The 13,111-nt window shown below is 46.2% G+C and overlaps 1 protein-coding gene across 3 annotated transcripts in view; it reads right to left on the bottom strand.

The window, feature by feature from the left end:
- Nucleotides 1-250: 250 nt before the first annotated feature.
- The window catches only part of CORO2A (coronin 2A), a 40,448-nt gene continuing 27,587 nt past the window's right edge, over nucleotides 251-13,111 (bottom strand). For 2 of the 3 annotated variants that reach the window (XM_026866645.1, XM_026866644.1), the window contains exons 4-12: nucleotides 10,649-10,798; nucleotides 9,921-10,100; nucleotides 9,130-9,246; nucleotides 7,288-7,392; nucleotides 6,852-6,948; nucleotides 4,940-5,052; nucleotides 3,968-4,058; nucleotides 3,397-3,668; nucleotides 251-2,010 (exon numbers count right to left, since the gene is read on the bottom strand). In XM_026866645.1, the coding sequence (XP_026722446.1) occupies nucleotides 1,879-2,010; nucleotides 3,397-3,668; nucleotides 3,968-4,058; nucleotides 4,940-5,052; nucleotides 6,852-6,948; nucleotides 7,288-7,392; nucleotides 9,130-9,246; nucleotides 9,921-10,100; nucleotides 10,649-10,798 (1,257 nt within the window). In that variant the 3' untranslated portion in view covers nucleotides 251-1,878. Of the gene's footprint in view, nucleotides 2,011-3,396; nucleotides 3,669-3,920; nucleotides 4,059-4,939; nucleotides 5,053-6,851; nucleotides 6,949-7,287; nucleotides 7,393-9,129; nucleotides 9,247-9,920; nucleotides 10,101-10,648; nucleotides 10,799-13,111 lie in introns of those variants that run through there. The other variant, XM_026866646.1, reaches the window with a different exon arrangement.

Genomic DNA, 13,111 nt, shown 5'->3' with positions numbered 1-13,111 from the left:
GACTTTTTTAGCACCCACACCTGTTGTTGCTATTTAGAAATGAATGAAATATTTCTGAAAGCTGGGTGAAGTCTTTGCAGCAGAGCAAAAGGGATGCCAGAGTCTTCATGTGATTCTTATATAAAAGTATTTAGTGCCCATGAGCTCCCTGCTGGCCAGAGGGGAATCTCACATGAGCACAGGCAGTGCACAACATTTAGTCTCTTGCTAAGGAGTCCGGTTTCTGGGAATTTTTTACTACAGAGAAATATTTTTTTTTTAAGACTTAAGATCTTCAGGCTTCAGGGAACTAGCAGGGCATAGTATTCATTCTTACATGTGTCACAACAGAGGTGCAGCTACACGTTAAACAACAGTTGCTTGCTCTGCTTGGGTTTAAGACATCTCCATAAGCTTTGCATTTGGGACAAGGAAAAACATTCCCCCTCGGGTGCTGCTGCTGTGCTCAGACCTCAGGGCAACTGACAGTGCGCTCTCTTGCTCCCTGATGTGGGAACAAATAAAGAGGAGACCGCCAGGTAACAATGAGGTGCACAGGTCTGTGCACTCCCTGGGTGCTGCTGCTGGCCCAGCTCTGCACATTGCAGGCAGACTGCATACAGCTGGCCACAGGTGCCAGCCCTTAAACCAAGGATGGGACCTACATCCTGCAGTTGCTCTTGCCCTAAGCAAAGGGCTGGGGAAGGCAGCGAGCTGGAGAGCTGGTGCTGAAGGGCAGAGATGAGTGTAGCTGCAGGACCTGTAGGGGAGACAGGGGCTGGACAACACAGTTGGGAAAAGGGAGCCTGCAGCTGTAGGTGACTGCAAGAATGGGACAAGGTGCTGGCACCTGGGAGCTAAGGAAGCAGCTGTTGCAGGCACAAGGACAAGCAATCCTCCAGCAGCTGGGGAGGGCTGTTTGTGACTCATCAGTCCTATGATCCTCCTGCAGTTGACACCACACTTCTAAGAACCACTGCTGAAAGGTCTGCAGTGGGTTGGGCATCCAACTCCTAACTCATCCTTTTAATCCCTCTTGGTAAAATCCCTGCAACACTGTGCAGCTTTAAATGTTGTCCTCATTTGTCTGATGAGCACCGGAGGACCATGGCCCCCAGCTGACCATGGCTGGTCTTTGGTAGAAGGAGCAAAAGAAGGCCACTGACTCAAAGGACCCAGAAACCTCCGCTGCATCTCTAGCCTCTCTGGTGAAAACCAGCCCACACCACCACCCCTTTAAAGTAAGACCTCTAAACACCAGCTCTTCTTTACCTATCACAAAAATGCTGGCCCTTAGCAGCCCCAGTGCAGCCTCCCGCTCGGAGCAGGACTATCCCCAGCACCAGGTCAGAGCAGCCATGGCTTTGCCTAGCCACCCAGCTGTAGGGACGAGCTGTGAGGCAAGAGGGGTGCATGAGGATCACTTTGGAGCTAGAAGTGCCCCTGAAGCTTAGCTGCAGAGTGGTCTCCCAGGGTAGGACAGTGGCCACAAGAAGCCACACTGCAGGGTCCAGGGGTAGGAAAAGAAGCTGGCAGCTGCTTTCAGTCTCCCATCTTCATGTCTTGTGGATGGGCAGCAAAACAGGTTGTTCCTAGAGCTCAACAGGTGGCTTCTCCAGGACCAGAAGAGCAAGATTTTCCAAAGTCTCTCACTAGCATTAATGCATGAGCTTCTGACATGAGTAAGCAGGCAAGCAAGGGGGAGCCTGAAGAAGCACAGCAAGTCCATCAATAACTGTCTGGTGATGATTAGGGAAATGTGACCACCACAAGCCAGGGAAGTCCATGCTGCCTGAAGCATTGATTTTTCCCTCCAGCAAAAACTCTAGGAGGAGTTATCCACATGAACTGGAATATGCTCCAGTTGCCAGGGGTGCAAAGATCTGAAGGCCAGCACCCTCAGTAACTGCCTGTGTCCGTGCAGAGGTTTCTGAGCTCCAGCTCCAGCTGTTTAATTTGGACATCTCTCTGGTTTACTAGCTCACGTAGTCTACGGATTTCTTCCTGTTGCCGGTAAAACATCTGCAAAAGCTGTAAGAAAAGTCACATTTTACTTCCTTTATGCTAAGAATACACAGACTTAACCTGTCAAATGCCACCTGTCAAGTGCTGTCACATCACTTCTGAGATAAATAGCATCTAAGGAGGAGGCCTTCAACCAACAGACAGTGCCAACCAGCCATCAGCAGTGCTCCTGCTGTCCACTAGCCTGGGCTATGAGTGTGAGCATTTCTCAACACCATTTAGTAATGCTACACCTGCTCAATTCAATTGAAAAGATTAGAAAAAATAACCTTCATACCGCTGATAACTCAAACAGAACCTAGACAAAGTGAGTATATGGAGTCTAAATTCCTGCCACATCTCCTACTCTGACCCCGGAGCAAGTCCTTTTACTTCTTTTTTCCTGTTGATCATGCTCTGTCCTCTCCAGCTGGGACTAGCATGGCCCTTCACTGTGCACACAGCAAAGCACCCAGCTATGCAGGGGCTGCTTCTGTAACCTTGAGGTGCCAGCTCAGAAACATGCAGAAGAATATTCTTTTTCACCCCACAGGGAAATTCAGCTGTGGAAATTCCTGTCCCATCAACTGCAGATGCTAAAATCTTGCAGAGCCAAAAAGGGGACCAGAGCACAGCTGTAGGAAGAAAATCCTTCCAAGGCTCTTAAAAGCAAACAAGCTGCATGCACTCAAAAAGTCCCCTGAGCTGCCAATGACAGGGGGCTTGCAAATCACCACAGAGATCTACCACTCTGCAAGTTTTGGGGAAGGGAGGGGGTTGGCCATGGCTGAAGACAGACCACATGGAGCTTCCAGGATCTTTTCTGAAGCCATTCCCAGAAGCAGGCTGTGACCAGCAGCCACCCTCAACAGCACTGCACTGCCAAGTTGTCCCCCAGCAGTGAGCTGCTGAGGCAGAGGCAGACCCAGTCCCTTTCCTTTGTCAGGGCTCACAGTAGTTAAGTGCTTAAAACTACATGGATGCACCATGGGCCAAGGGAGCAGAGTACACCCACTTCCACAGGTGTCCCTGCTGCCTCACCAGGCTCTCCGAGTGCAGCTCTCACAGAAGAGTTATGCTGCATAAACACACTTCTCTTATCTAGGACTTTCTTGCCCCCATCCAGCCACCAGGCCGGCCTGTGACACAAGAATACCTAAGAAAGAGGAATACTGATTGCTCCCTCCCTTCCAGACCCCTTCAGCTGGGGTGCTGCTGGGCCACATTTCTTCTTCCCATGTGGCAGCCAGGCCATGCAGAGCTTCTGCCACCACAATGAAGGAAGAGCTCGCACTGGCCTATGTCTACAAAATAAACCCTCGCTGTGTTCTGTCAGCTTGTGAACAGCATCCTTTTACCCACTGACTCTGGGCTTCCCACACAGCCCCAACCCTTCATCCCAGACATTCACACCTCATTTTCAGTTTTTGGTGATGGACACTCAAATACATCAAAGCCATTGGAGAGGCACATTTGTTCATTTTTCGGCAATTTCTCCTCCATTTTCAGATGCTTTCTCCTGTCTTCGATTTCACTTGTCTTCTGCATGTCCTCCAGTGGCATTCTTCCTCCCTGATGCTGGTGCTGGCTCTGGTCCATAGTTTTCATGACTGGCTCTGGCTCAAGAAACTGTGGTAAGGAAGTCACATCTCCAGAGCCTGGTCTCAAGGATACCAAGAGAGGCCCTAGGGAGGTAGGCAGGTGATGGGTTAGCACTCACAAACCAGACTCAAAAATTAGCTGTAAAGCAATTCATTCAAACAACCTGCAGGGATAAACATGGAAGCACTTGACTGGAGTGGCTTCCAGAATTCAACACTATGGATATTTTAGCCACCAAATTATTTTAGCTTACACACATATCTGTTATGTCTCTCCTTTTCCTCCCTTCCTCTTTCTCTGGCAGTTAACAGGCCAGAGAGCCAGTGGCAGCTTACCCAAACCCTGGGGAGTTGAAGGGCTGGGGAGCTCTCCATGTGCTGACCTTTGTTAACTCCGTTCAGCCACTCTTGTGCTGTCAGCGCTGGCTGGGCTCCTGTGGTCAAGGGGTAGATGTCTTCCTGGTATGACTCCGACTGTAAGCAAACAAAAGTCCAGAGTCACTGTGTCATGAGGTTTTGGCGTAGAGGGGCCATACTGTATTGTGGTGGAGAAATAACTTTCTTCCACCTCAGCACAAGGAGTGTCATGAACACTCAACAGCATGGACATAAAAATCTTCTCACCCACCCTGAGCCTCTCTCCTCACCCCAACTCAGAACTGCATCTGAAGGCCTATTTTAATTCCTGCCAGTAAGATCACTATACATACAGACAACAGTCTGGGGGAAGTTTGTGACAGAGGCTAACCCAACTCTCATGAACTCAGCAGTCCTGAGGATGAAGGAGTGGATATGAAGGATGGACACAACTCATAAACTATCAGCTGACAGAAACTGGTCAAGGAGGTAACACTGGAGGAACACTTGCATGCTGCAGAACAACTGCCTGTAACACAACTGTACCCACTCAGTAGAAACCTAGGAACCCATCATTCCCTTTTTCCTGGGGTGATTCTTCTTCCTTCCACAAGGAGATTTTCATGTCACCCAACTCCATCCCCAAACCCTCTCTCTCACTTTCGTCAGTATGTGAAACAGATGCCACCAACTGAGGAAGTTTACAGCCAGCTAATTGATCTGATAGTCAGAGACCCCTTGCTGCACCCAAGCAGAGCAGATCAGTGAACACATCTTAGAAAATTACTCATTACACAGAGACCTAGCTCTTGAGTTATCCAGCCAGGGTTTGTTGACAGGGCTGCCCATCAAACTGACCAGCTTTGTAATTCAGACCAGGAGAAAGAAATCCCTTGTTCTACCTACTCTCCTGCTCCCAAGAGTCACAGAGAGGAGTCACTGCCCACTTTTTCACTGATATTTGTCCCAGACATGAACGTGACCTGCCATTAACTCACCCGTCGAGGCACAATCATAGAGATGGGCTCAATCAGACTTTTAGTTGGTATCAATTTGTAGAAACGGAAAATCTCACAAGCTGATACTTCAAGGCCTCTCTTTGGCATCATTCCTGGTGGGATAGAATGAAACAAACAGGGTATTTATCCACTCAGAAAAGTTAATGTAATCCACCATGAAAATGGGGTCACCAAAAAACAAAAGGAGTCACAGCATCAGCTCCACAGCAGCATGGTCTGAAATCTGCCCCCAGAACTGGTTCAGTGGCACAATGACAAGACTAATTATTTTTTATCTGTCAGACCACCAAGTTACACACAGGGTCTGTGGTTTTCATGCTAAGTCTCCTGTTCCTTATTTATTCTCATGAGCTGCAAATAGAGTGACCAGGACTGTGCAGAATGGCAGGTGATGCCACTGGATTTGACTACCAGGATCACCAGGAATGGATTTCAGGACACCTAAACAACATCAGAATAGCTATATGGGTCAGGCTGAAAGCCCTTACAGCCCAGTATCCTTTCCCCAGCACTGTCTCAAAGCAGAATGGAGTATGAGAAGGGTATGAACATCTACTCAGACAGCACCATTTGTGTTTGAGGGACTGGCTAAGCCACGCAAGGTCAGAGGATTTCTCTCCCCTGAGCTTGTACATCCCAAAGCCTACAACCATGCCAATTCCCTTAACAAAAGAGATTGCCTGTCCTTGTAGACCTTGCTCCATGGTGTCCCACAGAAGCTTTGTTTTCTACTAATACCAAATTACTTCATTAAACAGTATTTTCTATGTGAAGAACTGTTGCTCCTTACATTATGAATTCATCTAAATGTGAATTCAAACTCCACTCCTCTACACTGTATTTTGTTTTGGCATTATTGGGAAAGAAGCTCTTGTGCAATAATCTTAGCAGTATTTTGATCAGCAGGATGGATCAGGTTAGAGGAGTAAATCTGATTCACTCAGGCCTTTTAAAAACACTTGTACACTTCCTTTTTATGGAATGACTTTTAAAGAGACTATGACAACATAAAATCAGGATGCTGTACATTGAAAGGATTATAAAAGCTGAATAACAGAGAGATTTTCCAATTAAGCTTTAAATATTTTATTCGTTTCCAGTAACACCTTTTTGAAGGAGAGCTGCAGACACAAAATCCAATGTTGCTAAATATCTGTACCAATGTCCTGGAAGAATGTGAGTGTCCACAGTTAGTGTGGAGGGGTTGCAAATGGTCCCAAACACACATCAGTCTATAGAGGAATATGGATTACAGGGACTGCAGAAGGTTCGAGAAAGGGCTACCAATAGGGTCTGAGGGCTGAAAGCCAAATTCTGCAGCTTGACTGAGTTAAACAGTGGGTAGTATGCAGACAGGTTAATAAGCTGGGTCAATAAAGGAGAGGTGACTTAATCACAGCATCTATCTCTAAATAGGAAATGCCAGTAAAGGAGAAGGTAAGCAAGAGGTAAGAGTGAATGCATTAAGATATGGAGCACCCATTACCAGAGAAATCCCAGAGTGGAAACAGTGTCAAGAGTTCAATGACAAAAATCTTGGAGCAGATTCACAAAGGGCAAGGAGCATCCTCCACCTTTAAATCCAAACTACCCTCCTCCCTTCCACCTTCACCTATGTGAGAGGGGATGCAGCAGTGTCTGGTAAAGATGCCTGGTCCATGCGCTGCTGGTCAGAAGGGACCCCTCCCAGCTGCGACCCTGTAATACCACCTGTGACATACAGGTGAGCTGGGCCACACATACTGTTGGTGCACCTGTAAACCTGGGTGGAGACTGGAATCTGACCCACTCTCTTTTCTACATGATATTTTGGATAGTCCTGGACTCTAACAGCCTCTAAAACAAAGAAGCTACTGTCCTCTTGTAACATTAGACATATGATGCCACTCACCAATTCCCTTCTGTGGTAAATGAGAATGATATTCCATCAGGTAGTTCAGGTATGGTTTCTCAGGGCTTATCTCATAGTACCGTATATTTCCATCACCCTAATGGCAAAGAAAATGAACATAAGCCAGGCTCTGCTGTTCAGCATGAGGGTCTGAGAACGTCTCACCCTAGAAACCATGCAGGGTCAAGAATGAACCAAATATTTAGTCTCAGATTCTTATATGGGAAGGTTAGGGCTCTGCAGTGTACCTCCCCACAGTAACATGGTACATCTGCAGTGGCAAATGTGGCTGAATGCTGCAGCATCCTCAGACCCCACTGCATCAGACCATATCCTTAGGTTAACATGCTTCAGGAGCAACTGTGACTTCAGCCTGAAACAACACAGGCCAGAAGAATCAGACAGGCCAGCATTTGCTGACATGAAAAGCACTTACCTTTCCCACCACATAAAGCATGTGCGTGTCTGAGTCATAGAATGGAAACAGGAGTCCTGAGGACCCATCCAGATCCTCCTCCAGTAAAGGCACAGAAAGGTCATTCTGGGCAGGACATAGAAAAAAAGAGAGAGCTGCCATCACCTTTCAGTCACCTGAAGTCCAGGACACCTTACCTGAACCCCACCTGGCAGCAGCATGTGAGCACAGCTCTATAATGATCCCAGGCCATGGCCAGCTGCCCTGATCAGAGGGCCATACACAGGCTTCTTCAGAGCTCTATGGATGGGAAATAGGTGCTCTGTCCCTTGCTCTTGACTGAGAGAAGCACCTCAGGACATCAGTCCCTATCACTAGAACATCTCAGGCACCTGATGACATTTCAGGGGTAGATATGGTAAGAATCACTGCCTGCCTCTGTGTGGGCTACCAAACTCAGGGAGATGGAGGGGCCTTCTGGGTATGTCTGCATCTCACACTGAATTACACATGTTCCCTCACTACCTCTAGTCAAGGCAACACCTCCACACTAGTACACCACCCACCACAAGAACAGTCATATCAGCCTCCACACTGCACAGTGGGAAGGTGCTCACTGCAAGGGCAAAAGCTCCCATCGGCCTTCTGCATGTAAGCCATGTAGGATATAGCACACCACTCCATACACAAGGCTGACATGTCTTATACAAAACTATACCGGCTCTGCTGAAGGGAGCAATGTCAGAAGGACCAGTGGGGCAGAGTATGGGATCCTGCGGCTGCCACTGTGGCTATTGTCACATAAATATGTACTTAGCATAGGGTTAATACATACTTTGTCATGCAAAACTGCCCAGCTGCAGGCTCCAGAAAGTCAGAGCTTATAGTTTAGATGCAATGATGACATGGGTAGACATGGACCTCAGAAAGATGCCTGCTGGTCAGGTACTGTGCCAATGCCTGTCCCTAAGGAGGCTGCACATACCTGGCCTCATAGGCCTTTCCACTGTGTTCTCAGACTGTGTGGCCAGCTCCTTCATCAGCTCTGAAGGCAGTGAAACCCTGACATGAGATCCATGATGTGTCAGAGCACTACTGTGGAAAGCCTTCAGACAGCAGCACAGTGCTTTGGCTCTCACATATGCAAAGAAGCCATGTCCAAACACAGACAAATGGCAAATCATAGACCTGGTCTACCAGCTTTGTCTGGTACAAAGGGTGACAGCACAACAAAGAGACACAGGATTGTGATGCACAGTGGTTGACATGGAGGGACAAAGTGAGATGCTGACACTGCATATGAGAGTGGTAGAAGAGAGCAGGGTTTCATAAGGCTAGCAGCAATCATGATAGGAGATCATGTCTTGAAAATAACCAGTAAATGCTATCTCAGTACTCTACTGTCAGGAATCATCAGAAATCAAAAACAGCCCACATCATTTCTTCACTGAGGGCTTCACTTTAGTAGGCTGTGTCTAGAGCTCATTTCTCTTTCCAGCACCAGTAACAATTTGCCAGTAAGACCACTAAGAGCTGCTTTTAAGTCAGAGCTACAGTGACCATTCAATCAATCAATCAATCAATCAATTATTCAATCCTTTGAATGATTTCTTCCTATAGTGGCACAGCATTCTCTTTGTTCTAGTAGATTTCTATGCTGAAGGCTCTGAGAGCTTCTTCAGAAACTCATACTTATTTAACAGTGTCATACTAGTAAGACCTATCACCCACTAAGACTTTGACAGATCACTTCTGAATTGCTGTTGTAAACCAATTCTTGGGTATTTGACAGGTGGAAAAGTTAAAGTGAGAGCAGAAGAGACAAAACAAACTGGTATGGTTAAGATTGCTGGTTCAACTCACTTGATCCCATAATGCAATTTGCCTATTATTCCACTGAGACGTTCCAGTAGAGAACAGCTTTTTCACGTTTCCAAGAAACAAGACTTTATTGACTTTGTGAGACTTGTAGCTTGCTTCCTATAGGAAGAGAAAGGACACTGCATGAGTAAGAGACAGCACCTGTTGCATAGGTACATTTCATGGTATGTGATTGTCACATCTGAAAGATCTGCTCAGCCTGGCTGAACTACAAGTGAGCAGAATTTCATGGGGATCTGAGAAAGGTGGCCTAAGCTCTTCAGGACCATTTCCAAAAGCCCAATCTCTCTAACTACTGATTCACATATTTGCAAGAGGGCAATCCCTCTTAGCTTTAGGCAGGACTTTCTGTGTACATAAATCTGTGCAAATACCTACAAAACAGAGTCAGCTTCACCTACCAACAAATATAATGCACAGTAACAAGAACAACCCTGCCAGTAGGACAAATGTACACTTGCATCCACCTGTGCAACTGATCTATACAAGCCCTCCCAAGGCATCCCAAAGAGGACTGCAGGAGGGATCTGTGAAAACAGTGCACTTCAAGAAGGGTTTCAGGGAGTAAGGAGCATGGCAACAAGAGCCCAAAACCCTGTTTTCAACAATGACAGCAAGCATTCCATGAAAAATAGGCAGCAATAGCACTGTCTAGTGCCTTGGGCAATGCAGGACACAGATCCATCTTCTTTAATGGAAATTAATCTACCCAGAAGAAGAAACACTCCAAGGGGTGAGATCAGTTGGACCACAAACCTCTAAACACAACATACTTGTAGGACTGTTCCTGCCCGAGGGTCTATCAGACGTATCTTTCTGTCCCTGCAGGCTGTGGCAAGGAGACTACCATCTGTGTTGAACGACATGGAGAGAACTACATCTTTGTGAGCATCGAGGATCTTCACTGGATTCGAGATGACAGCATCCTTGGTGTCAAGGTTCCAGATCATTATCTGGAGCAAAAGAACAAAAAAATCAGCCCTTTGCTGCCTGACCAACTGGGGACTTTGTGTACCCTATTCACTTCTTCCTCTCTTCTCTACATCTATAGGTCTTACCATTGTTAAGTGGTTGTTCTCCAGCATTTAAAATAATTCCTGGTATTTACAGCAATATACAGGGATACAGATACATACAGAATATCCAATATTCTGATTTCCTTTGCAACCACATTTTAAACATAAGAATGGCTAGCATCAGTGCAGATATTTGCACTAGCACAAGAATAAAGCCAAACAGAAGTGCATGGCATTTCATTTTGTATCCAATATAGTAAAGGAGAAGAACAGAGTAGACCGAAATTCATCAGAAGACTGGAAAATCAGCAAGTCCTTCTGAACTTGTAGTAATGTCTTTTTGGCTTTGGGGTCACCATGGAATTCACCCCTGAAGAAGGCTTCTGAACTCTTCAGTATTATCTTACAGCTTGAAATTAAACAAATTTCAAAACACTCTGACAAACAGCGTGTCCCAGGAGGAGAGTTGCACCAAGAAGACTCACCTTATAGTCATAGCCAGAGCTGAAGAGGATGTTATCAGCAGTGGGATGCCATTCAATGAGGCCCACTCTTCGAACATGGCCAAGAAGTTCCTTCTTTGGACTGGTAATGTTTCTTGTCAGCAGGTGCTTGGGGATGTCCCAGATTTTAACCTGAATGGCATAGGATGGGTCTTTGTGAGATTCCTGAGCAAGAAGCTCCACCAATAATTATTATTCCTTTGGTATTATTATTCTCTTGGTAGTGAATAGGAATGGTTCTGGCTTTTGTTGAATGCCAGTCCTTTATATTAGTGTATTTAGTTTTCTGTAAGCCTGAAGACTTCTCTTTACCCCTTGTCTTTAGCCAGCAGTTCTACCAGTTTGTTTTAACTTGACAATCCCACCTTTACATCTGGGCAAGCTGCCAGCATAATTACAAAAAGTTATTCCCAAGAGTAAGGAGTAAATCACAGATATTGAGGACCTTGCCTCCTAACAAACTTTGATCAGGAACAAGGAAGTCTGAAATAAACTTCAGCAAAGAGTCCTGAAAGATGTCATAGCAGTGATTGATCCAAGCAATCATCCACTTAGGACAACCTGGTAAAAGAAACAAGAACTCACCCAGCTAGATGGCAGCTATATTACTGTTTGTCCCCTACAAAACTGCACAGTGTTGAACACTTTGCAAATGACATGGCCATTTGTCAAAGTACACAGAAATCCACCCATGTGGCCCCATGGCAGATGCCCTGAGCAGAGAGACTGGGCAGCACCGCACTGAAGTTACTCAACACTGTGCATGTGCTGTCTCATAATATGTCTACCTGCAGCCATGCGTTCTTCTAAAAGGATGCTGCATGAAGACAAAAATCCTCTGTGCTCCTGGGCTGGAAGAAGACAACAGAGGAAACCTGCAAAAGGGGCTGAACCTATGCAGGTAAAATGAGTCTTTCTCACACTAACCCCAGCAGCACAAGTATTTAGGATGTTAACAGATTATTAACTTTTGGCTCCATGAAAATTGCTATGCTTATCACAAATTTTCTAGAACTTTGCCTGAAGTAGAAGGGAAATGCTCTTTGAAGCAGATAGTTTGTGGAAATTAGCCACACTTGCCCAAGTCTCCCACTGTTTGGCTGATGAGGATCACACCTTTCTAAGCATAGATTCTGGGACCTGCTGGGAAAGATCATGAGCACCCTTCTCAACAGTGTTTATCCCATTGAGGAATCAAGCCCATCAGTAAGGACTGTGGAGTTCTGCAGTCTCCAAATGAACTTCTACAGCTGTAGAGAAAGCTTCACACTCTACAGCTTCAACTGCTATCACTAAAGGAATGGGGCTGAGAGAGTAGGAAAGGGAAAAATAGATTGTGTTCACACTGAGAACTGCCTAGAATGACCCATTCACTCCCCATGCTATGAAACAGTTGGTAATAAAAGCAGGGAAAAGTCCCTGGCTGGAATCTCAGGATGCATTAAATGGCAGAAATTGCCAGTGCTTAGTGTGCAGAAGAAGCAGATCTTGGAGCCAGACCTGCCAGGCCAAGCAGGAACAATCCATGAGCCATCTACCCTGCTGCATCTTGAAGAAAACCTGACAAAGCATAGCAGAAGGCACAGAGTTGCCTCCCTAACCACAGGGGAGAAGATCTTCAGCAAGCTGAATTCATACATACACAATGATTTTCCAAAAGGAACAGAAGCGGTAAAAAGATAAGCCTTCTCCTCATACTGTTCAAAATCTCAGCCCCTAGCCACTTGCACTGGGCCTCAGTCCTAAGACTGCAGCAGTGGGAACTGAAAGGGCACAGAGTGTTTACAGAGACTATCCATCTGTGCCCAAAAGTACCATTCTACAAACTTCAGATATGCACCACAAAAGATAGCTGTGGTACCACCAACATAAACTCCAGAAAGACTGGTTAATGGCCAAGAAATCTCCAAGGAATGCGGGTGAGAGGAAATTTCCACCATCTTCACAGAAGCCTGCAGCCTTCCTCAGAAGTTCTAGGGAGAGCTAGCCCAGTAAGAGCAATGAATCAGATGCATCCCTGCACACAAGCCAGAACAGTGGCTTATTGTAATGTTCAGAAATGGCAGAGAGCATTAGGACTTCAACAACAGACTTCAAGGAAGGCTTTGGCTCTAATGTCAAGCCCAGTGGAAGTGGTAGACACCTCTGGGACCCCAAAAACTTCCTCAGACTCCTCTAAGGATAGAGAAAGTGTTGCTGTGGAGATGTTCCAACAGAATGTCCAGTTTGAGCTCTCCAGTACAGGCCAAGCTAAGTAAAAAAGATGTTGACCCTATGCAGTAAGTCCAACTGAGGTGAAGAGGGGATGGGAGCACAGCAAATCTGAGAAGAGCTGGAAAGGAAAGATTTGTTCAGTCCAGGAGCAAGAAGGCAAAGGTGAGCAATTCTGGCTGCCCTTCAGCTACATTGAAGGAAGGCACAGAGAAGATGGAGCCAAACTCATTG

This window comes from Athene cunicularia, assembly GCF_003259725.1.
Source record: "Athene cunicularia isolate RWA chromosome Z unlocalized genomic scaffold, athCun1 chrZ_part3, whole genome shotgun sequence".
NCBI classification, from domain to species: domain Eukaryota; kingdom Metazoa; phylum Chordata; class Aves; order Strigiformes; family Strigidae; genus Athene; species Athene cunicularia.
The sequence above is the reverse complement of the archived record's forward strand: the minus strand, read 5'-3'. Positions and strand labels throughout refer to the sequence as shown.